Source organism: Asterias amurensis, chromosome 21 (assembly GCF_032118995.1).
Source record: "Asterias amurensis chromosome 21, ASM3211899v1".
Classification (NCBI taxonomy): domain Eukaryota; kingdom Metazoa; phylum Echinodermata; class Asteroidea; order Forcipulatida; family Asteriidae; genus Asterias; species Asterias amurensis.
The window spans coordinates 9,570,793-9,596,179 of NC_092668.1; the positions used below are offsets into that span (position 1 = coordinate 9,570,793).

General features: G+C 40.9%; 2 protein-coding genes across 3 annotated transcripts; one reads left to right on the top strand and one right to left on the bottom strand.

Annotated features, from left to right (window-relative positions):
• Positions 1 to 89: 89 nt before the first annotated feature.
• On the bottom strand, positions 90 to 24,552 carry LOC139953243 (uncharacterized). Of its 2 annotated transcripts, XM_071952712.1 has the most exons (6): positions 24,334 to 24,552; positions 10,239 to 10,362; positions 9,627 to 9,767; positions 4,632 to 4,862; positions 3,620 to 3,813; positions 90 to 2,601 (listed from the first exon to the last, which is right to left on the bottom strand). In XM_071952712.1, the coding sequence occupies exons 2-5, from the start codon at positions 10,343 to 10,345 to the stop codon at positions 3,645 to 3,647; spliced, it is 648 nt and encodes a 215-aa protein (XP_071808813.1). In that variant the 5' UTR covers positions 10,346 to 10,362; positions 24,334 to 24,552; the 3' UTR covers positions 90 to 2,601; positions 3,620 to 3,644. The 2 variants fall into 2 exon arrangements, with proteins under 2 accessions (XP_071808813.1, XP_071808812.1); XM_071952711.1 differs by having other exon boundaries at positions 90 to 3,813; positions 24,334 to 24,551.
• Positions 12,783 to 13,289, top strand: LOC139953363 (uncharacterized). Its single transcript, XM_071952871.1, has one exon. The coding sequence runs from the start codon at positions 12,783 to 12,785 to the stop codon at positions 13,287 to 13,289; it is 507 nt and encodes a 168-aa protein (XP_071808972.1).
• Positions 24,553 to 25,387: the final 835 nt, after the last annotated feature.

Sequence of the window (25,387 nt, forward strand, 5' to 3'; positions counted from 1 at the left end):
GCCAGTATGTATCTAAAGGCATTCCGGTCTTATCTGAGGTGGGACTCGAACACAGACGTGAAAGACTGCAAAAAAAAACCACGGAGCTGTTACCTGATCCCCAAAAATTTATTTATGTAGTCAGTTTCCATTGTCGTTTATTATTTGACTTTGGTGCTGAGGTACTGTTGTTTTTGAGAAATGTCACGAAATATATTTTAGTCTCAGTTTTAGCATGTAAAAACATAACATACCATAACTCGTTAATACGTTTTTACATCCACAATAATTTTTGACTCACTGAGTGAGAGTGAGACGCAAATTGTTTTTGTGACTTGTTCTTTTCTCATTGCTCAAAAACTACAGAACCTCAGCTAGTAATAATTTAAGGGGAGCTTTCTACCATCAATATTTTCAAACTGAGTAAATTTAATGTAAATCTGTGTATATTATGTTTTGTGTTTAAAACAAGTGCCAAAATCCTTTAAAGACACTGGACACTATTGGTAATTGTCAAAGACCAGTCTCACTTGGTGTATTACAAGATGTGCATAAAATAACAAACTTGTGAAAATTTGAGCTCAATTGGTCGTCGAAGAGGCGAGATAATAATGAAAAAAAAAACACCCTTGTCAAACGAAGTTGTGTGCGTTTAGATGGTTGATTTCGAGACCTCAAATTCTAAATCTGAGGTCTCTAAATCAAATTCGTGGAAAATTACTTCTTTCTCGAACACTATGTCACTTCAGAGGGAGCCGTTTCTCACAATGTTTTATACCACCAACCTCTCCCCATTACTCGTCACCAAGTAAGGTTTTATGCTAATCATTATTTTGAGTAATTACCAATAGTGTCCACTGCCTTTAAACTAATCTACCTTGGAAATCAAACAAGAAAGAGTACATCTTTAACAAACTCAGAGTCACCGAATGATGGTTACTAGCGTCAGGCTTGCCTTATAATAGGCCGCACATCCATTCTACAGGTACTGGGTCCTGGGTACTGGGTAGTTTACGACCCCATCAGTACAGAGCAGTCTTTCCGCAAGGTGTGGCCATTTCGAATTTTATACGTAACAGTGGATACCGTGACCTTGATGAAAGTGTCGTTTGTTAAACATGATAAAGTACCGGGTGAGTCCTAAAAACTGCAACCAATGGATGGGAGCTACTATTTTAATAACAAGAACAAGAAAAACCTTGAACAAATAATGTCAATCTCTAAGTAGGTCATGGATGTACCTTTACAATGGTGAAACAATGGGGATGATTGCTAAAAGCGTTCCAGAGATATGCTTGTTTCAATCAGATGGCTCAACTAAATTTGGAGGATGTGTTTAATTTAAAGACAGTGGACACTATTGGTAATTGTCAAAGACTAGTCTTCACAGTTGGTGTATTTCAACATATGCATGAAATAACAAACCTGTGAAAATTTGAGCTCAATCGGTCGTCGAAGTTGCGAGATAATAATGAAAGAAAAAACACCCTTGTCACACGAAGTTGTGTGCTTTCTGATGCTTGATTTCGAGACCTCAAATTAGTTACTTGAGGTCTCGAAACCAAATTCTTGGAAAATTACTTCGTTCTCGAAAACTACGTCACTTCAGAGGGAGCTGTTTCTCACACTGTTTTATACTACCAACCTGTCCCCATTATTCGTAATCAAGAAAGGTTTTATGATGATAATTATTTTGAGTAATTACCAATAGTGTCCACTGCCTTTAATGAGGGAATGTGACAATGTCTTTCTTTTCTCTATTGTTTTTTAAGAGGCCCTAAAAGGGGCCATTTTGGGTTTCGTAATTCGTTGGTTCTTAAATAAGCCTTTGGGTTATTGTTGGCCCTGAAAAAAAACCGTTTGGTTTTGTTGGCTATATCATGTAAGAAAAAAATCCACTGAAGTCCAGCTCTTCTATCGTACCTGGCCTCCTTGAAGATTAACACACCTCTCAAATTGACTCGAACATAAATGTTGTTATGCCATCCGATTGAAATAAGCATATCTCTGGTACGCCTATATCAATTATCCCCATCCTTTCACCATCGAAATGTTAATCAATGACCTACTTATAAATGAACATTATTTGTTCAAGATTTTTCCTGTTCTAAGATATAATAGCTCCCTCCTAATGATTGCGTTTCTTCTTTTTTATTCACCCGGTATAAGAGCCTACAGATCTTTTTGAGAAATAGCCTAAGTATAATTTCTCATGGAACTAAAAAACACATTGTTATCCCCTTTGACTTATATATAATAAAGTTGCGATTATACAGATCGCTTAAAAGCTAACATAATAATTTTATAAGACACATTAATAGATCCTTGTAATTGGATTGGGGTATTGTATGCCACGTGTCGTTTAATATACTCAAACCAGTAAAACCACTCAACATTTTCTTGATCCCTTACCTATGTTGCAAACCAGCCTACACGTTCATCCCCAGTCTGAACCATGAACGATGAGGCTGAGTGAACAACCCACAACAACATAAAACGTAATCTTGTCTATACCTATACAGTTATGCAGATTATTCACCAACAACACATACATTAATTTTGGTTGAATTCCCTACACCGATGGGTGTTGGCCCTGTACATACTCAGCAATTTCCTGGAGTTCTGTGAAAAAAAATCACAGGCATATTATTCGGACCTATATAGGACCTTTGTAATTCTAGAGCTATAAGGATATAAACCAATATTCTTCTCCGATACATGAGTTTTTAAAAACATCTGAAACACAACAATTGGGGTGTCATCATAAAATATTGTTAACAATGATTGTTTTTTATTTGTGCAGTTATAGGGGACTATTTATAAACGTTAACAAATGGAATGTTCAATTCAACCCGGCTGACATCACTGACTGAATGGAACATTCCATTTTAAACTCATAACAAACAAAAAATCACCTCCAGAAATTCATTGGCGGTAAACTATTTGACGAAAGTTTGATTGTCAAATTTTTATATATAGTAAAGTTCTACATAAAATAACATATGAATAATGAGAGATTATCTCCATCACATCAATCACTCCAATTACAGTTTATAAATTGAGTTTCTCTGTGTATCATACCATTCTTGCAAATTATGCCACTACGTTTTGTTTTCTTTAATCAATGACAGTGAAAACCGAATAGCAAAAAGACCTCTAGGCTGTGCCATTTAAAACCAAACAAGTTGTTTAGCATAAACCTAGTTTTCAGTTTGTGGCGGGGCAGGAGGGGGGTTTAATTATTTTTGTTTCTTTTCCACCGACTACCTGCAAAAACAGGCTGACATCCCGACAATTAATGGAAAGGAAAGTGTGGTCCAACAACAGGACAACAATACTAACTTTTCTATGTTGTTATTATTGGTCTGGATGTGTTCAATTTGGGGAGTCCTTGCAATGACGTCATTGTCAATTTAAGCTGTTCGTTGAATGGCCAAGTGTTGTTATTATATTTACAATATGATTAAAAATGTCGGAGGCGTTGGGTGCCGATCACGTTTTTCTCAAGTGCTTTATATACCTAAGATCGAGTTTTTTTAAGTTTTGAATTATAGCTGTCTCACAGAAGTCGTTTATTTTCCAGAGATACTTTCTAACCTTTTGGAAACAATTATTTTCTAAGGATCCGTTGTTTACCAACCCGAAATGTGACTGTTGTAGTTCATCTACTCGTCTAAAACATACAGGAAACCACTATAATTAGCGTCGTTGTATGTCATGTTACCCAAGTCCAAGACTGCCATGGTTTGTGCCCAGCAGTCATTCTCATCAGTAGCTGGATTGTAGGTTTCACATCCTGAACTTCTTTGTCCAAGATGGAAATTCAAACCCGACCTATTAAGCAAACACAAATCAACTATTAAGCTAATTTAGAGAATAATAATAACTCATAATTTTAAAACTTTCAAAATGTGCACTCTCTGTTTGTTATGTTGTTGCTGTTTATTCAATAAATGTGTCAATAATTGTGTAGCGAATGGCTAAAATGATGTCGGTTATTTACTTTGAAAATGAGTACTGATTATTAAATTACCAGTCAAATATTTGTGTTGAATAAAGTTGATCCATTATTATTATTTTTTTTTTTTAGTCAGCGACAATGCACATACGGAGCCCTTTAAAGGGACACATATACAAGAAAAAAATCAACTTCACTATGCCAGCACTCTGTGATTCAATTCAAAACTATCACAATAATCATTCAATTTCATTTGAACCGACCTAGGGTTGATCGAATGATTAGGCATTTATCTCATTATTAATGGGCAAACACATTTCAGGAAGTTCCTGTCCAACAGTCCAACGTGCATGATGGGTGGCTATTATTATAGTAGCTGGTCCACATTTATAACTTCGAGTTTCGAGAATTAAGATTCATTTTATTTCCACAGTATCAACAGATAAAACACACTACCCTCATATCACTCAATAGCGATCAGTTTAAATAATACAATACAGTAAAGATACATCACTTATGAAAATAAATAAGACACCGCAGAGGTATCCATTAAGAAACAGATCTTGTATGCAATGGTCCCTAAAGACATGCATTTGCATTGAGACACATACTAATTGAGGTATAGACTCCAATAACAATTTTGAGGACCGGACTATTTAAACGCAAGAATAAAAGCGACATCAATCATTGATACCTTCCAGTTGCTGTGCGTTCGGTGTAGTGGTAATAGCTGATAGTATTGTTATCTTCGTGCCTGGGATAGAGGTCGTACCAGTCGTAGTACATGTCCTCGGTAGTAAGGTTTCTCAATTCTCCAATGAGGTACTCGTTCAAGGGTAAGGGCCCACCGAACATCGTGTCATTTGTCACGTTGGTACCGGCGGTACAACACGTCGATATGTTCGTCAAACCTGCAGTCTGGTTCCTTCATAACAAAACAAAGTAAAACCAAACGGATTAGAAAAGGTATTGCTGCACTTCTAGCTTTTCGTTTAATGACAAGTTTGTGAATGTCATTATAGCAAACAAATTGTTGTCAAGATTTGCGACTTGGGGTACACATCGTGGATTGTATAGGTAAAATGTACGTAGATTGAGGGCGCTGCTCTGTGGCGACCACCCTGTGTAAAAAAATCCTCTGTACTTCTTGCCTTATTTCTGCTTTTTCACCTTATCGTCTGTGTTTTCTTTACGTTTGGGTCGTCCGTCCACTTGAATATGGCACATAGAGCAAAACTGTTTTGGATCTACACCATCTTAGTATGTGTTTCGAGCATTTTTAGCAGTGTTTTTACACTCTCCTCCGAGTCTACGTATGAATGCGAGTGGCCATTACAACATGCACGCATTGAATACACACAAAATGAACTATTGAATTTCCGCGGGTCACCAGCAGCTTCTGCCACACCCAGTTTCGATATTCCAGAGGAATTGCTACGGAAACCACGCAAACGTAGACTTGATTCAAGTCCCATACTCGTGTGAGAGGTCCCTAAGCTATTACCTCAACTTACTATATAACAACACGTAGCATACACAGAGTACAGTGCGCGCTCGCCGTCAAAATGTGGTCCCGAGAATGGGACTTGACGAAGTCGTTTCTTACTCTGCACGTTGTTATTGGAAAATCTCCCCAAATGGGGAGATGTACAAAACCAATGGGAGCGTGGAAGCGCTGCCCTGCCGGTAAAATATTCATTATGTACTCTGTGACATCACAGTAGAAGACGTTGTAAGGCACGCGTCTATACGCGGCACGCACGTGGGGCGGGTAAACTCATTAGCAGGCAAGGGGGTGTCGGTGTCATAAGTCGTTTTATTGCACTTCCCAAAATTCAAATTTTGCAAACAAAACCGACCCCAATGTATGTTACAACGTATTACTTAAATTCAAATGAACATTTAGTGCTTTCTTTTTTATAATTAATTGGTTATTAAAAAATGTATTTCAATCATCAACTAAATACTTAACCCACAAGTGACAAATGAACTAGTCTTCTTTTTGGGTGCGTTTGATTGGTCAAAACGTAACACGTAACATTGTTACATATTCATAAGTGAATACATTTACATACCAGGCGACTGCGACATCGTCAAGTCCCTGTCCCGCATGCGGAACAGGTTTTTTTCTGGGGATAGCACGGGATTGGGACTTGAGTCAAGTCTACGCAAACGGGGTAAGAAAAGTGGACTACACGAGTGCGTCTCCGAAGACGGAAGCTTAACCCACCACTTCCGACAATTATTACCGGTAATGCCCGTTCTCTCTGTAATAAACTTGATGAACTTAATGCAAATACAAAGTACTTACACGAGTATAGAGATTGCAGTTTTATGTGCTTCAGTGAAACCTGGTTTAATGATATGCATACTTCAACTGATATTGATGGTTTCATATGTGAACGCATGGACAGAACCCAAGAATCGGGAAAAACTATTGGCGGTGGAGTCTGTATTTACGTGAATCGTAAATGGTGTACTAACATCTGTATTAAAGAAAAACTCTGCTCGCCTGATATCGAGCTTATAACGGTGGGGCTACGACCATTTTATCTACCAAGAGAATTCCCTCAGATCTTTGTGACTGTTGTTTACATTCCACCTCAAGCTGATGCTGACAATGCTGTGGCCAAAATCGCAAGGATTACACTCGAACTGGAAAAGAAATCACCCGATGCAGTTAACATAATAACAGGTGATTTCAACCATTGTGATCTTGAACCAGTGATGCCCCACTATTTCCAATATGTGGACATTCCCACCAGAGGTCAACGTACTCTTGACAAGTGTTACGGAAACATTCCTGCTGCATATCGGGCATATGGAAAGGCACCTCTCGGCATGTCTGATCATGACATGGTTCACCTGCTTCCAAAATATAAACAGAAACTTAAGCAAATAAAACCAGTCATCAAAAAGTCAAGAAATGGGACAAACAGAACATCGAAACCTTACGATGCTGTTTCGAAACCACGAACTGGAACATCTTTATAGACCCTGCTTCAATTGATCAAACTACTGATGTCATCACTGACTACATAAAGTTCTGTGAAAACCTAGTCATCCCAGAAATTGAAGTTAAAATTTACCCCAACAATAAAAACTGGCTAAACAAAGAAGTTCGTCATCTCATTAAACAAAAGCACCGGGCACATTCCAATAACGAGGATCAAGTGAAACGTGAGTTAAATTCGGAAATCAAAGAACAAATCCGTCTCTGCAAGAAACAGTATGGCAAGAACCTTGAAAGAAAGTTTAACGATGGTGACCCCAAAAGTGGATGGAATGCCATGAAAGACATCACAGGTTATGGAAATCGTAACAAATGGGCTGGTCCTCAAGGAGATCCAAAAGAATACCTGGACGACTTGAACCAATTCTACCGGCGGTTTGATAACAATAGCCCTCTCCATGACCTAGCTAAGATCAACTGTGTGCTACATTTGCTTCAAACATCAATGATAACAATAGAACTCTGCTGACAACTGCCCAAGTTGAAAAGTCCTTCAAAAATATCAAACCCATTAATAAAGCTGCAGGACCAGACGGGATCTCTGGAAGGATCCTTAAAAACCTGCTGTAAAGAACTGGCTGAAATCTTTAGACAACTTTTCCAATGGTCTCTTGACTACCATATCGTCCCTAGGATTTGGAAAGCATCAACCATCACTCCTGTCCCCAAGATGTCAAAGTCAAAGGAGTCAAATGACTTTAGACCAATTGCTCTCACAGCCACCGTGATGAAATGTTTCGAACATATTATTAAAGACGTACTTTTAGATGAAACTAATAACTTGTTGGACCCTTTTCAGTTTGCCTACCGGGCAAACCGTGGTGTATCGGATTGCATAATACTTACGAACATCTTGACAAACCTAAAACCTATGTGCGTACCTTGTTCATTGATTTTTCTTCAGCTTTTAACACCATTAAACCACATATTCTTCTAAGTAAATTGCTAAATATGAATATTAACCCACATCTTGCCCTCTGGATTGCTGATTTTTTAAATTTTAGGCCACAAAGGGTAAGATTTGCCAACACGTTTTCTGACATCACTCATATTAGCACAGGTGTTCCCCAAGGTTGTGTTTTGCCACCATTGCTATTTTCTATGTATACCAGTGACTTCCATTTAGATAATAATAAGTGTGTTCTTACCAAATATGCAGACGACACAGCCCTAACAGGGCTCATTACAAATAATGATGAGGTTTGGTACATAAATGAAATAACTAAGTTTATTGTTTGGTGCGAAAACAATTATCTAGTACTGAATGTAAACAAAACTAAAGAAATTGTATTTGATTTCCGTAAAACTGCAAACACTATTGAACCTGTTACAATCAAGGAAGAATCTGTTGAGATTGTCAAAGAGTTGAAGTATTTGGGTACATTTATTGATAGCAAACTAAACTGGAATGCAAATACTACCCATGTGTATAAAGATCTAATCAACGGCTTTACTTTTTAAGGAAATTGAAATCGTTTAACGTTAACACGAACATTCTTAAGCTTTTTTATCAGAGTACAATTCAATCTATTTTAAGCTTTTGTTGTGTCTGTTGGTTTAATTCCCTCTCCCAATTTAACTCTGAGAAGCTCCAACGTATTACTAAACGAGCTAGCAGGATTATTGGAGCTGACGTTAAAGGCATGCGTGAGATTATCAATGATTGTATCATTTCCCAAATCAATAAGATCATTTGCGACCCCAACCACCCTCTGCACCCTCACATTATCCAAAACCACTCAGGCAGGATCCGGCAACTACGTTTAAAGACCAACAGGTTTAAGGATTCTTTTCTCCCCAGTGCAATTCAGCTTTTTAACAGTAGATGGTCGAGATAATTTGGTTCACTCTCATTTGTTGTACTTTTTACAAGCTCGCCACATATTTTTATCTCTATATTTGTATATTTTTCCGTAATTTGTAATTCTATTCTTGTTGTCTATTTTTGCTATGCCTTTCTTGTATGTATTGTATAGTCTCCTTTACACAGGGAAGACAAATTTCATGTTTTTTTATCATGACAATAAAATCTTTTTAATCTTTAATCTTTAATCTTTTATTTATACGACGAGCAAGATCAATATTGTTTAAGTCAATATCGGCACAAATATTTACGACTTGGGGTACATACACATTGGCGTTATTGCGATATGGGGCACAAAACGTGAATATTTTGACCAAAATTAGCATAAACATTATTCGTGCGATGTTCATTAATAAAGCCAAGGAAAGGCCGACAAAATAGTAATGATAACAACAATGATCGGAATACAATACTAAAACACATTACACGTCATACATATCAGTAATGACAAAAAATAAAATATGTACATGTAGTCCTATATAGAAAATGTTTAATATCGTTGTTCAACTCTCATAATGTTGTCGCGTGCCATCGGGTTGAAACTTGATAACCATTGTGTATCACGTGCATCTATAAAGTACATGTTCAGTCAAAGATGGTTAAATGTGTACTTTTCGGCCTGTCCTGTTTGCCCGCCAGTGTCGGTTCAAGCTTTTTGTATTTGCTTTTCTGGTTTTTCTTTCATTTTTTTTTAAACACTTACATATCTATGTAAATGTTTATATATGAACTATTTTTACTTGTAAATGTACCTTTGGCCTGCTTGGCCGCCAGTGCAGTTAATAAATCATAATAATAATATTAAAACTTACAAGCGACACACCAGACAATGGGACGTTCTGTTTAAGACGCAGACCACAGCGTCGGGATTTGCGTCAGGTCCACCGGCTGGACTTTGGCTATCTAGCCACGGATACGGGGCTGTCACAAGACCGTTCGTTCCATTACAACAACTGTCAAAGGCAAAAAATATATAACACATCAAGGGACAGTTTCTAATGTTTCGAGACATTTATTCAAAATTTTCGAGATAACCAGTGGACAGGAATTACAATCTAAGCTTGCCTGTTGCATTAATAAACCCTAAAGTTCCATTAACAATATGGAAACAAAACACTTTCATTTAGGTGGTATAGAAAACGAGGGAATTTGACTTTTATATAGAGCAGGTTTGGCAGGAGATTCTGTTTCCCACTTCCCAATAGCAAACTGTGTGTAAACCACAGACATAAAGTTCTTTATGTCTGTGGTGCAAACTACATCTGATAGCGCCCTCTGTTGAATCCTCCTCCTCCAGTTCATGTTTAATTCCAACATGGAGGACTGAATGTCCGGCGGAAAGAATTCCCTGGAACACCGGAGTACCAAAATGCCTACATCAAGCTAAACAAGCCTTTTGCTGTAGAAGATATTGAGAAACTTACTTTACCGGAAGCTCCTCATCACATGTGTCTACGGGAGTACTGGCATTAATGGTCAGCACCAAAGCAAGCGTGCATACGAAGAGCACTGAATAAGAAAGCTCGGCCATTGTACTGTATTTCAAATCTAAATGAATAAAACAAAGAATTGAAAACACAATGAATCTCTTTATGATGTTTATACAATGTTTGGGAGGCAGCCCACCTAGGAGAAGGAAAACTCTGATTTCAAACCCGGGCAGGTGAGGCTCGTCAGCCATGGCAACCCATCGAAGCTATTTGGCAGCGGGAATAGTGGATATGTATAGCACCGTCTTACATTATGGCTATAGGCGCCAGTCGACATACCGACTGTACGGCGACAGTCACCGCGAGGGCTGGGCCCCTTCAGGCGGTTGAGGACGCCGCACCGCGGTTCCCCTCCGGCAACCCCTGCAGCAGCACCAGTGTCGGGTCGTATCGACACCTGTCTTTCCACCCGGGTTACACTGGGAAAGCCGAGAGGACCCCACGGCGACTGGCATCCGCCCTGAGGTCTAATTTGTGTGCCAAGTCAGCAGAGGAAGTCCCACGGCGATGGTGAGGAAGGCGACGACAGCAGGCTTGAGCAGCTGGGAGCTGTTAGCTTGACTCCCACATGTGGGCGGCCCAGATGTGATGGTCGTTCGCTCGTCAACCCTGAGCAGAGGCGACGTTCGGTCCTGTCTGAGTGACCAGGCAGCTTTTTCTAGAGACAGCACTGCCTGCCTCAATCCGAGGACGCCCCTAGAAAAGGTGGGGTACACAAAGCCTGCTCAAACTAACCCTGGCCAGACTATCGCGACTGGCGGGGCTCTACTAATGCGATCGAAAAACACAAAAATTGCCTCGAAAGATACAACTGGTTCTATCCAGCTGGAATGTGCGGACTCTACTTGACCGTGCCAACAATGAGCGACCGGAACGGAAAACTGCTATAGTCGACAGAGAGCTAGCAAGATATCACGTCGACCTGGCTGCGCTGTCGGAAACACGGTTTACTGGACAAGGGTCGCTTGTAACCACCAAGTTGCGAGCTGCCAAAGCAAAGGTACAAGCAGCAACTCGGGATATGAAAAACAACTGGTGGCTAAGAAAGGCTGAAGAGCTGCAAAGCTTTGCGGACACCAACAACACCAAGGCCTTCTATGACTGTCTAAAGGAGATCTATGGCCCGACGCAGTGCGGAACAAATCCCGTTCTGAGCGCGGACAGTGAACAGCTGTACACGTCACCTGAGGACATACTGCGACGATGGAAAGACCATTTTCAAACTCTACTTAACCAACCATCCTGCGCTGATGATGAAGCGATTGACCGAATAAAGAGTCGCCCTATGCACAGCGAGCTAGACCACCCACCCACCATGGACGAGCTCGTCAAGGCGATCAAGAACACCAGCTCAGGAAAAGCTCCTGGCGCAGATGGCATCCCCGCTGAGATTTTCAAGAGGGGTGGACCAGAGCTCCAAGCTGCTCTGCTGGACCTCTTTACCACCTGCTGGGAAAAGGGTGAGCTACCCCAAGACTTCAAGGATGCCACTATTATCAACATCTACAAGCGTAAAGGTGACCGACGCGTATGTGGGAACCATCGGGGAATCTCGCTGCTATCCATCGCTGGCAAAATCCTGGCGAAAATCATTCTATCTCGCCTGCAGTGCATATCTGAAGAAGTGCTTCCAGAGAGTCAGTGCGGTTTCCGCAGCAGTCGGAGCACTGTGGATATGATTTTTGCCATTCGTCAGCTGCAGGAGAAGGCAATTGAGCAAAATATGCCCCTCTTTGCCATCTTTGTGGATTTTACGAAAGCGTTCGACACTGTCGGGAGATGCACACTATGGCGCATTCTCAAGAAGTATGGTTGCCCTCCAAAGCTAACCGCCCTCATCAAGGCTTTTCACACCGACATGACGGCGAGTGTCTCAGTGGCTGGTGAAAGATCTGAACCCTTTGACGTGAAGCATGGAGTCAAACAGGGCTGTGTGCTTGCACCTACGCTTTTTGCTCTCTTCCTAACGGCAGTAATTGAGGACATGTCAAATGACCTCACGAGTGGCGTGTACATCCGCACCAGGTCGGACGGTGGCCTGTTTAATCTCTCACGGCTACGTTCTCACCGTAAAACCCTTGTGAGATGTCTCCGCGATCTCCTGTATGCCGACGACACTGCACTGGTAGCTCACTCCCTTCCTGACATACAAGAAATCCTTAACCGCTTTACACAATCAGCAAGTGCCTTCGGGCTGTCAATCAACATCAAGAAGACAGAGGTGCTATATCAACCTGCTCCTGGTCAAACCCCCATGAAGCCCGACATTCTGCTGGATGGGAGCCCACTCAACGTCGTCCAAACGTTCAAGTACCTTGGCTCCACTCTCGCACTGGAAACACTCTAGATGCAAAGCTCAAATGCAGGGTTAAGGCTGCAGCTGCGTCATTTGCTCGCCTGAAAGACCGACTGTGGAGTCAGCGTGGCATCAGACTGACCACAAAGTGCAAGACATACCGGGCCGTGGTACTGAGCGCTATGCTCTACTCGGCAGAAACCTTCACACTCTACAGAAGACACATTAACAGGCTCTCCACCGTGCAGCTGAGACATCTCCGCACAATAATGGGTATTTCCTGGAAGGATAAGGTCACCAACGTCGAAGTTCTCAATCGCGCCAACATGCCTTCCATCGAATCGATCCTGGCCCAAATACAGCTGCGCTGGACTGGACACGTTATCCGGATGCCAGAGGAACGTATCCCAAAGACCCTCCTATACAGCGAGTTGTCCTTAGGGAAGCGCACCCGTGGGCGCCCTCTGCTCCGCTACAAAGATGTGGTAAAGAGAACCATAAGAGCAGCAGACATGCCAGCTGACTGGGAATGCCTGGCAAAAGACCGGCCTGCTTGGCGACGGCTTGTCCAACAGGGCGCTGGGCGTATACAAGTTTCATGGGCCCAGAGCCAGGAGGAGCGACGTGCACGAACGCACGCCCGTGCTGAAGGACGACCTCTGCAGGCATCATCTGACAAGATGGCCTGACGATGACAATGTTTAATTGTACTGATTCCAACCGAAACCTTCCACTTTCTAAAGACCAAACCCACACCCAGAACAAATTTGTAAAGTATGTCATCCCTCGACCTGTCCTTACCAATATTTTAGGAATATATTACCAACGCTTGCCAATGCTTGCCCATGCCTTACAATAGCTTACGAAAGTTGCCAACGCTTACGCACGCTTTACCAACGTTACCAATGGCTACCAATGCTTACGGAAATCGACGGCGAATGACCGTCTTCGCAACATTCGCTGAAATTTCGAAAGCGCTTCCCGATGCTGCTTTCACACTGTTGCGAATAATATGCTAGCGAATGTGCTTACGAAAGGAAATATTTTGACCATCACCCAAACTTCGCAACATCCGCCGTGTCTCCGTAAGCGTAGCCTTGTCCAAGGCTCTTTACGCAAGCACCGGCCCGCTCTGAATTCACGAACTGCATAGATACTATACCGCAACGAGGCCGGATCAGATCCGGCCTCGTTTTGTAACCTCGTTGATACCTCAAAAGCCATGCTTCGACCGCGCGGTATCAAGTACTGTTGTGTGCCGTGCGGTATAGTATCTATGCATTTCGTGAAGTCAGTAGCGGGCCGGTGCTTGCGTAAATAGCCTTGGACAACGCTACCGTAAGCATTGTTAACAAATTCGGAATGTTCACTACGAAGATCAGTTAATTTAGAAAACGCTTTCTAAATTTCAGCAAATGTTGCGAAGACGGTCATTCGCCGTCGATTTTCGTAAGCATTGGTAAAGAATGCATAAGCGTTGACAACGTTCGTAAAGGCATGCATGAGGCGATTGTAACTTTCGCCGGGTCCCCTTCCTTGAAAATCAAATGTGGCGGTTTTTTTCAAAAGTCAAACGAACATTAAGCCAGAGGCAGATTCGCTCCGCAGATCTTACCAATCGCGGACGCATAATCAAATGTTCGTTACATTCGTAAGGATATGGTAAGGCATTGGCAACGTTGGTAAGACACTCGTAACATTCCTAAAGTGCGTACTTAACGTTTATGAGCCCATTCGTAAGCATTCGCAAGGCATTTGCTGCGTTTATCTGAAATTTTTCGTAAGCTCATTCGCAACATTCGCAACATCCTTTTTAAGGCATGGGCAAGCATTAGCAAGCGTTGGTAAGCATTCGTAATGTATTCGTAAGATGGTAAGGGGAGGGCGAGGGATGACCGAGGGGTGACCGAGATGAAAATACTCACTATCCTATCGCAGTTTTGGGCGAATTCACCGCCAATTCAAATACTCAAGAATATATTCAAATTCGCAAGAATAATCGCCACCGTGTGATTGACCGATCTTCGTAAGGTGGAGAATACATCAGAACATTCAGAATTTGTTTACCGACGCTAACGAAGACACGGCGAATGTTGCCAAGTATGAGCGATTGCCAAATGTTTCTATTTGTAAGCACATTCGCTAGCAAGTTCGCCACAGTGTGAGAGTAGCATCGCCAGGGGGAGAGTAGCATATAGCCGCGTTCGCGATATTTTTCCCAGCTCAGTTGCGGCAGAATCAACAGGGGGCGCTGTTTAAGGGGATTTCGTCAAAGAAACATATAAATAATGCATGTTAGCTTCTTGTCGCACGTTTTCAATCCACCTTGCATTGCCGCGTGTGTGTGTGGCTGAGTGATAGCATAGTACTGGCTGATACGGACAGAGCTGTTGTGAGCTGTTGTGTGCCGCGTATTTGTAACACAGTGTAATATACACGATACATAGCGTTGCTACAGCACTATAAGTAAAGCGAGTTTTTGGAACATGCTGTGTGCCACAAATCTAATTTATCTACTGTTTTTTTTTTCGTGGGGGGGGCGGGGCGGTAAGAGCGTAGGCCTCTTTTTAGTTTATTCTCATCTGAATTGGTCTTGTAAACTTTCTGGTCAATAGGCTGCATGTATAACGGGAGCACTTAACGTGAACGTCAAAAAAGTGTTTTGCAGGCAGAGATGCCAAGTCCAGAGGCTATAGCTATGTGTGAGATTTTTCAAAGCTCAACCCCCATCCCCCCGGAAAAAAAAAATTGCCAGTTTAAGAAGGCCTTTTTAAATCGCCGCCCAACCTTTTTTTTTTATAAATAAATAAAACAATGTGAAATTTAATTGTGGACAAAAAAGTGTTTCAAAATGCATCAAAAGCCTCCTCAGAATAATTAAAACTCACTTGAGGTACACAGGAGATGTTGATGGTTAATGTGGAGGTTCGATTGTGTCAGATTATATCCTTCCAAACTTGAAAAAAATAGACTAAAAATGATGTCCAAAATCAATCGCTCACTTCTTCTGCCTGTTGTGTCTTCGCTAGTGGAGCGCATTTCAACTAATTTGCTAAAAGAATCGGAACAAACTTGTGCGCAATAAGCGTTTTGCGCTCTGCCGAATTTGAGCTGAACCTACTGGATGAGCAAAAGCGTGCGCAATCTGCAAATTTGCGCTCTGTTTGTACAAATTTTGTACAAAAAATGTCGTTAATTTTTTTTCCCCGATCTCGCCCCAATAATGGTTGATGTGCGTGTGAGCGTGAGACAGAGCCCAAATGCGTGAGTCTCACGCCTCATGCGTGAGACTTGGCAGGTCTGGTTTTGTTTTATTGTCACTTTGGGCTTATTGCATCTCGCGAAATTTGAACGACAAACGACACAATTTCTGACCGCGTTCATGTTCACGCTGCTCTAGGAACAAACCTCCATACATCCCATATCTCTGGAACCCTATATCGTACAAACTAAATAAAAACGATAAACTCGTCCCCACTCCTTAATTTTCTCTAACTTATTTCACTTTCAGAAAGCATGTCAAGTCATGTTTAGGGTTTGTTACGTCCAGTTTGGGTCAATAGACAAACTCCTAAAAATGTACCCCATTCAGCCGCACGAGGTCTCTTTTGTAATATTATCTCCATCAGTAACCAACCCGACGGGCCGATGGCTAAATTAGGCTTCAAAATGGATTTGGCAAAATGTACATTCTGAGACCTGACCGACACACTGCTCTAACCAATTTTGTGAATGGACTTATTCAAAAGGAAACTTAATGTCGTTTTGCTTAACAACTTTGACCAAATGCAAAGCAAAGTTCTTTTTTTATAGCTTCAAAACAGCCTTTGACGTGTGTGTATAAGTTTCACCATAGAGTAAGGAATGGTTTCACAATTCTAACTCCATGGTTAAATTCTGAAACTGCAACATTATACCTCCATGAACAGACCGTATTCTAAACCGGTATTCATGTACCCGTTTGAGTTTACTGGCAAAAGGTCCAAGGTCGCCACCCACTGTCAACCTAAAGTTCACCAAGCAACAGGTGGCCTGTCTCAAACCAGACAACACACCACTCACAATACACTGACCAGAATGGCTCTTTGTGTAAGGCACCCCCCACCCCCAAAATGTTATTAATTGTAAAGTTCCCTTAGACACCTTCCAACCTATAGCCGGCCCTACCCAATGTTTCCAAATTATTAAGCTTCCGTTTGATCCCATCCTTGTTCATCATGATAATTCTCATGCCGTTTGGAAGTGAATGCTTTTTTTTATAAATATTCTCCATTTAATCTTTTCAACAAATGAGTCACCCGCAGAAGGATTTCTAGGAAGTCTGATAACAACGTCGACCAGTGGTTGCACATGGTCACCTGCGAAACATCAATCTACGGTACTTCATCCATTCAATGCAAATTCTGTCAAATTCGTGAGATTGGTTTCGGTTTTGTCCTGGCACCCAGCCTCTTCGACCCTTTCGACCCTGCGCGGCAATGAATGAACCAATCCGGAGAACCATGCTTAGTACAACACGAAAGTAACCTGACCAAAAAGGGCGGATCGAATGGCGGGTGGGCGGGCAAGGGGCAATGAATGAACCAATCCGGAGCACCGTCTGCGAAACACTGTCCAATGAGTCGCCTGTCAGAAAGATTTCTAGGAATTCTGGTAACGACATCGACCAGTGGTTGACGCACGGTCGCCGCCCAAACTTCCTCCAATCACATGACTTGTAAGTGCGAATTTGGATCCGGGTTTTGCAGACTTGCAACCCGACGTCTGAAACCACACAAATGTATTGAATTCCACACAAACAACCGTGTTGGATTCCACAAGGATGCCATACCACTGGACCTTCTAATTTTCAATCCAAGATGGCGCAGGTTACGCTTTTAATAGTATAGATGTACATTTTACTCGCACACACATGGAAGGAGTTTCTTCTCCAAGGTGGAAATACACTCCGGTGGGTTTTTCCTTCTTCCAGGGTCGTGGATTTACAGCATTCAATGAGCATTTTACAACATGGGTGGTCGCTCTATAGTCAGCATTTTCGATCATAAAAGTACGAGCATTTTACACGTACCAATCGGAACACTTAGTTATAGACCAAAGCCACGAGAACACCTACGTCCAAACGGTTTATATTAATTTACGGTGAGCTGAACAGTTAAAAATTAAATAAGTAGCAGTTGTGATTGGTAATTACCATTGCAGAAATAAAGTGGCAGTTGTTATTGGTTATTCCTATTGCAGAAATAAGTGGCAGTTGTAACTTGTGATTGGTAATTCCCATTGCAGAAAACCAATGAATAAAGAAAGAAAATATTTTCTTCCTCCATGGACATGAACGCTTTGTATTGTGGCATTATGAAACAATACACCGATGGTATATGCAACAACAAAAAAACAGTACAGACAAACATGTTGATGTATCACATTAACACCTTCAGCGCCCGTGCCCGTGTGTGTAGTCTGGTTCCCAGACCGAAAAATCTCCGACTAGGCTCTGTCGAATTTAGGGTCCGGTATCACCCAAAGTCACGTGACCAAAAAGGAGGAATTCCTCCTTTTTCGAAGTTATCCGAAATGTTCCGAACGTGTTGTCGTCAACATTCGGACAGTATATTGATGTTCGGTATGGAATTATAATGTCAGTCCTGTCGGCCGTAGATCCATGATTTTTTATGCCAGCTATTGTTATTTAAAGCCAATGCAGGCGTTGTGCCTAAATAAAGCGTTTGCAAAGCGATGCGACAAGTTCAAAATATAAACCTGGGAAATCGCTCCGAGATCTAGTAAGGTTTTGTCATTTTTCTTCAAAAATATTTTCTCAAAGGTGTTTTGTAACTTTTGACTGTTCATTAGACATTGAGGATTAAGTATCATGATTTTTGAAAAGGGTAAAAATGGGGCAAATCTGGTGACTAGCTGTCGAAATTATATGTGTTAAACCAGATTGTCATTTTGCCGATCAAAAGAATCTCGTAACCCTCCGGCCTGGCGGCCGTCGGGAAGAGGGTTCCGTTATCGCAACTAGTGCAGACATGGTTTCCCTGGAGATGACCCCCGACCCTGACAATTTGCGTCATGCTCTATTTTTAACCGTGGGTGATACCTGACCTGAGATTTTAACAAGAGACGTCAAGGAATCTTTGGTCAGGGGACCAGACTAGTGTGTGTGCGATCATAGTACTGTGTAGCAAGCAACGCGCAACAGCTAATGCATAATTCATATATTTTTCTATGACGAAGTCCCCGCAACAGCGCCCCCTATTGATTCTGCCGCAACTGAGCTGGCCGGGAAAACCTATAATACAATTTACCTGTAGAAGTTTCGGCGATCCGTTATAGCTGTCAATTTTTTAATTCTTTTTTTTTTGAAAAAGAGTGAAAATCACAGAGCAAAAACGAACATTATTTTCATGGAATTGTTTTACTCATCACAAAATACCACTAATTAACCTTTTAGCGGCGGTCCCAACCCGCCGTACGAGCAAAAGCGTGCTGTCTATATCTTGCAAAAACGTGGGGAAGATTTTGGGATCCATACGTGGTGAGTACCGCCTCAGAACTGATTTGGGAGCACGCAGACACGACGTAGCACTTTTAGTGCTTAAGGAACTTTCTCTGCGTCACCCGTACGGATTCACCCCCAGTACGGGTGACGCGCGTGCCATTTACAGCCAACGAGCGCACAACGCACTGTCTCCGTGAGTCCTTTTAATGTTTCCAACGGTCACTTGCTCCACGGACGGCGCACTTAGCACGTGCGTGCTACGCAAGTCATAGTGCGTAGTCCGTGCTTACTCGGCACTTCCCCAGTTCAGCTGTCCAATGAGCACGTAGAACTCACGTGGACCGTACCGGGTAAGCACGTGCTCCACACGTGCTCTGCACTTGCAACGTACGTACGTTGTGTGCACTGATTTCTAAAGTATAAAAAAAACGACGTACGAGTGCCATCATTTCATCTCCAAGATGCCGAAGAAGACACAGAATAACGGGCTGCGGAAGATGAGATGGCCAGAGAGGAAGAGGAGAGGAGGAGCGAAGAAGAGTCAGACGGTGACGCCAGAGAGTGGGTCACAATAAGAACAAAACAAAACCATTTTATTATTTGTTTGACACATAAACTTCTACATGTAAATATTTACACATGAACACATAAAACTAAATCATGAGTTCATGGGATGTCCCCAGAGTTCATAAAATTAAATCATGAGTTACATGAGTCCATGTGCTCAAACAACTCGATCTTGCCATGGTAAGCGGCCAAGTGGGGAACTGTAATGCTACTCTCACACTTGGGCGAATATCTTGCGAACATGAATGTTTGAAATTCGCGATGAATTCGCCCAAAAGTTGAGACTTGTAGTGAATATGTTCTCGGTCGTCCTTAAACCTCTCCTTACCAATATCTCACGCATAATACGCACGCTTTACCAACAGTACCATTTGCTCACCAATGGTTTACCAAATGCTTACGCAAATCGATGGCGAATTACCGTCTTCGCTTCAGTCATTCTATTTCATTTATAGGTATTCAAGACTACACTCTGACCATTTCTAAGTTGAATTTCTACTATTGGTGTATTCAAATTAAGACCCACCGAAGCGAACATGGTTTTGCTGCTAGTTTGAGATTTCTTTTTCATTTATGTGCAATGAATTTCAACTTCTTTGCATTCAAATTAAACATAAGTTATGGCTTTATGAGTTAACTGGAAATTAAAGCTCCTTTACTAGCACAGCATAGTTGTCCTGTGTAGGTGTTTCCTACTTAACATTATAATTATATTGCTTTTTGTCTCATTTGAAATAATTGTCCTTTTTGCTTTGTTACCCTTAAAGTTTAAGCCTGTATCCGATATTAACTTTGAAATGAAAACTAAATCTTTTGCTTTAGCCGTGAGATTTTCTTGCACTGGTATTTATGTTCTTGTCTTTGTTTCGGCTGATGTCCGGAACATGTCAAATTAGAGGTTTCAACTTTTTTTAACGAAACAAAAAGCTTAAAATTAAAAGGGGTCGTTATAAAATTTAAAAACAAATTAATCCCATTGTTGTCTTGCTCTGTATACCGACCACGGGCAGCCATTTTTCATTCAAAACCGTTTGGCTTAAAAGTCAAACCAGTGCAGAGTTTTCCCTGGAAATATCTGCCTCTATATAGGCAGCAACGAATGAGCACGTAACATAGAGTTTGAATTGGAATGCAAACATTTGGAAAATGTTTGCCCATTAGTGAAATTGAATGGTTGACCAGCTCTTGCTGCTGGCTTTTTACGAAATTGAATGAGTCTTGCGACCTGATGAATTTGAATGATTTTATTTGACCAGTGAATAACTGTTGACATTGAATGAGTCTTGCGACCTGATGAATTTAAATGATTTTATTTGACCAGTGAATAACTGTTGAAATTGAATTCGTTGCTGCCTATGTTGGACAAATAACTCATGAAAAATGCGTCAGAGAATCGTGAGGGATTCAAAAGCGTCCTTGTGAGAATGTATTTTGAAATGTAAGCGTAGCTGCAAATCTTGAAACGTAAGCCTAGCTTGACTCGGGATTGAAAGCGTAATTTTTGATTTTAGCGTAACAAACCTAAATGATGTATATGGATTGTATGGATATGGAGTAGCTGCGTAGCTTGGAACGTAACCATATCTTTTGGAACGTAAGCATATCTTGGAACTTAAGCATAGTTGGGTATCTTGGAACGTAAACGTAGCTGCGTTTGGATCGTAAGCATAGCTGAGAAGCTGTGTAGCTTAGAACGTAATCTAATCTTTTGGAACGTAAGCATATCTTGGAACGTAAGCATAGCTGGGTATCTTGGAAAGTAAACGTAGCTGCGTATGGAACGTAAGCGTAACTTGACTCAGGATTGAAAGCGTATCTTTTGTATATATAGCGTAACTTGAGAAGGAACGTAAGTAAAACTTGGAATGTAAGCGTAGCTTGGAACGTCATATTTTGGAAGGTATAAGCGTAGCTGGATATCTTGGAACGTAAACGTAGCTGCATATGGAACGTAAGCGTAGCTTGACTCGGGCTTGAAAAACGTACCTTTTTATATTATAGCGTAACTTGAAGGAACGTAAGCGTAGCTGAGTAGCTGCGTAGCTTGGAACGTAACCAAATAATACCTCAACAATCTCAAAAATAACACTTCATTCACAGAATTAAAAAATATTTTTTTTACAAAAATATGCTTCGAGGGAATTTTTTTTATCATATTTTTTCAACCTTTTATACAAATTTATTTTTCACCTGTTCTTTTTTCGATCGGGGGCTCCAGTTTTTTTAATCCTTTTTTTCTTCTTCATAAAACATTTTTTAAGCTACTCACACAATAACACTGTCAATATAACAAAATGCGGTATTCCTACGTTTGACATCGTCAATCTTTTTTTATTGTTTCCTGAAAACTCCTAGCAAAAAGAAATTAGGAGCCATGGAACAAAACAGAGTATAATATTGGAACGTTGCTATCATACGAAATAACGGATTTGACACGAGGTGTACCGACTGACAAACCCACTATGACAAACATGTACTCTGATGTCTGGCTCCCAACCCCTCCCAAGCTCACGGCGAGACCCGCAAGCTGGGAGTTCATAGCGCCCGGGATTATACCTCCAGCCCCCCCCCCCCCCCCCCCACGAGACACGGCATGTGCGGTACGTGATATGCCCCGAGGCTTACGTTCCGATTGCTCCGCGCTGTGAGGCCATATAACAAGCTTCCGTTACACGGACTCTTTGAATGCGAATCTTACGTTAGATTTTTCACCATTATTTACATTTTGTAGCGATAATTTGAATACATGATCTTTTTCGTAAATTACTTGTTAATAATTTTGTAAACAAAAGATTTAAATTTGGTTTGGTAAAGTTACTTTTAGACGGCTGGAAGTAAAACTAGCCCGGAAGGTCACGTGATTGTTTGTACCACATTTTGGTTAGAACAATCACGCGACCTTCGTTTTTGTTTTAAAATGCTCAAAAACGGCCAAATGTGATGATTTTTTTTTGGAGGACTGTTCTTTTTCATTCCTGGAAACCCGTTGAATACGTTTCTTAGTCTATTTTGTAGCCCAAATAGCCCAATTCGGCCGGTGTGTCCCTTTAACTTATTTGTAAATTTGAGAACAAACCCTTATGATTTTAAGCTTTGTGTTTCCCTAAAAAAAGACTCGTTAATTTATTGTTTGACAAGTTCTGGACATAGCAAAAACAAAGACATTCATTTCAATTTCATTTCAATGTTATCGGATGGAGGCTTTAACTTTTAGGGTAACAAGGCAAAGCAAAAGGAACAATTATAGGTTTTCTCGGTCAAATTCGGCAAATGAGCAGCCAATTTAATTGTCATGCGTTCGAATTAAAGCTATTTTGCCTCTCCGGTTTTTACTGCGTTTCAAATTCAGAATTCGGTCATTCAATTTCGTTTTGAGGCATTCAAGTTCCTATCACACCCATTCTGTTTCATGACACACAATCATCATTCAATTTAGCAAAGCTGGTTCGACTAGAGATTTTGCAGATTTAATCATTTTCAATTTCGTAAAGAGGCAATCAATTTCGCTCACCGAGGATTCAAATAAGTAAAGAAATACGAATAAACTGTATAAGGCAAACCGTTTCGTACCTTCACTTTTAAATCGAGCGAACCTTATTTTCTTTATTATATGTTTCCAGTAGACTTTACCTTAGGCCCAATAAGAGTAGTTTTCTTCTTTATTTTTTTCGGGAGACCTTCAATGATTAACTGACCAAGACCTGACATTTGAATGTGTTTGAATGTTCTGTTTTTTGTTTTGTTTTTTAAATGTTTTTCCAGTTGTTGGTTTTTGTAAATATTCACCAACCATCTGTTGGCGGGCCAGACATCTTGGCATATTATGTTCAAGAGTGCCAACAAATTAACCGCATGCCTTTAACATTCGTATAAGGAAACAACAAGTTAACAAGCGTTTTTAAGACTGCACAAATATCAGAATTGACTGCCTCAAAATGAAATTGAATGAACTAAACACACGCCTCAAAATCACTCCTGCGAATTTGAATGCAGCTTCGATGAATTGTTAAATTGAATGATTATTTTGTTAAATCGAATGACGTAAAAGCAGATTTGACTAGTCTTAAAATGAAATCGAATGACCCTTTTTTAGTAGCATTCGATTTCGTGCGAAATAGAATAGGCTGGTCGTTAAATTGGCTGCTCATTTTCCAAAATTGACCGAGAAAACCTTTATTACAATTAAGAAAACAAAATGATGTAAATCATGTAAAGTACATGGAAACACCTAGGAAAACATCTGTGTTAGTAAAGGAGCTCTAATATCCAGTTTACTCATGTCATAAAGCTATTATAAGTCATTTTTAATTTGAATGCAAAGAAGTTCAAGTTCGTTGCACATACATGAAAAAGAAATCTCAAACTAGCAGCAAAACCATGTTCGCTTCGGTGGGTCTTAATTTGAATACACCAATAGTAGACATTCAACTTAAGAATGGTCAGAGTGTAGTCTTGAATACCTATAAATGAAATAGAATGACTGAAGCGAATCTGAACGATCAAAATGTAATAATGTGTGCACGAAAACAAAATTGAATGCTTTAAGAGCTCAAAAGAAACCCTAGTTTGAGAGGATTAGGGGAAACTGCGTGAATTTGAATGCATGTTAATGAAAATGAGTGATTTTTTGCTGAAATTGGCCGGGAAAACCTTTAACTTACCTTGGGCTAGCTGTCTTGCTCTCTCCGAGATAAATGCTGAATTTGATGATTTGAGCGGTACGTCTGCCCCTTTTAGTCCAGTACAGGCTCGCACAAAAGACACCACCGTCCCTTCGGATTCTCAAGCGTGATTGGTTGACAACGAAGTGACGTCACAGCCAGGGCACTTTACATTTGGAACTAGTGGTCGGAAATGTTGGCATACTGTGTAATAGGGCTACTTCCTTTTACCATTGCAAAGTGCCACTTCCTGCTCAGATTTGTTCTCATTCGGCTTTCACCCACTCCCCGCCCCCACCCCCACCATCTCAAACCACCCCTTAGGGTGTTTAGCTCAAAGCTAATGTTGGCACAAAGCCAGAATGCTGCGTGTTGATTACACTCCATTATTACATTGACTAATTCTTTGGTTGACAATACCACTTTTTTATGGTCTTCGACAAGGAAACAATTTTTTTGCCATTATTGTTCATTTTGGAATGCCCAATCTATAGCACTTCTAACACCTTACCTTTGCCAGACCGTGTTCAGAACAACAGACCCGGAAAAAGGAAGGAAAGTTTGTTTTTATACTTCTCAGTATGAGGTCGTTTTAATACGTGCTGTATTACAATGCTGTTGAAACTATTGTGGATGGTGACCTAAGTTCATAATAAGCCTATGTGCGGAAATTGCCCAACGACGAGTTTCTAGAAATAAACAACACACAGTTTCGCGTCGAGACGGCTACATATTTCACGCACGATCGGTACCAGAATCGTTGGTATTGAGCCTAAAAATATCCCCGAATTCTATAAATTTAAATTAATTCTGTAAATTATTTGTTAACAAGTTTTATTGGTTGTGATGACGTCTGGGTGTTTGTAATTCTGTCAGGTCAACAAGGGTAGTTGACAAACAATGATCATTTGAACCGATTGACAAAAATGTGTCAATAATTGGAGTTTTTAGGGGTGACCGCGAGGATGGTTTTTTTTTTCATGCCTTCTTGACATCAATCATCAGTTGCGTGTGGGTCATTCTAAAATAATCGGTAAGAGCCCATGTGTTGTGA

Coding starts and splice junctions, on each gene's coding strand:
- LOC139953243 (XM_071952712.1), bottom strand. CDS start 10,345: ATGGCCGAGCTTTCTTATTCAGTGCTCTTCGTATGCACGCTTGCTTTG. Junction 9,768..10,238: donor GATGAGGAGCTTCCGGTAAA/GTAAGTTTCTCA, acceptor TGCCTTTGACAG/TTGTTGTAATGGAACGAACG. Junction 3,814..4,631: donor GAACGCACAGCAACTGGAAG/GTATCAATGATT, acceptor TTTGCTTAATAG/GTCGGGTTTGAATTTCCATC.
- LOC139953363 (XM_071952871.1), top strand. CDS start 12,783: ATGCTCTACTCGGCAGAAACCTTCACACTCTACAGAAGACACATTAAC.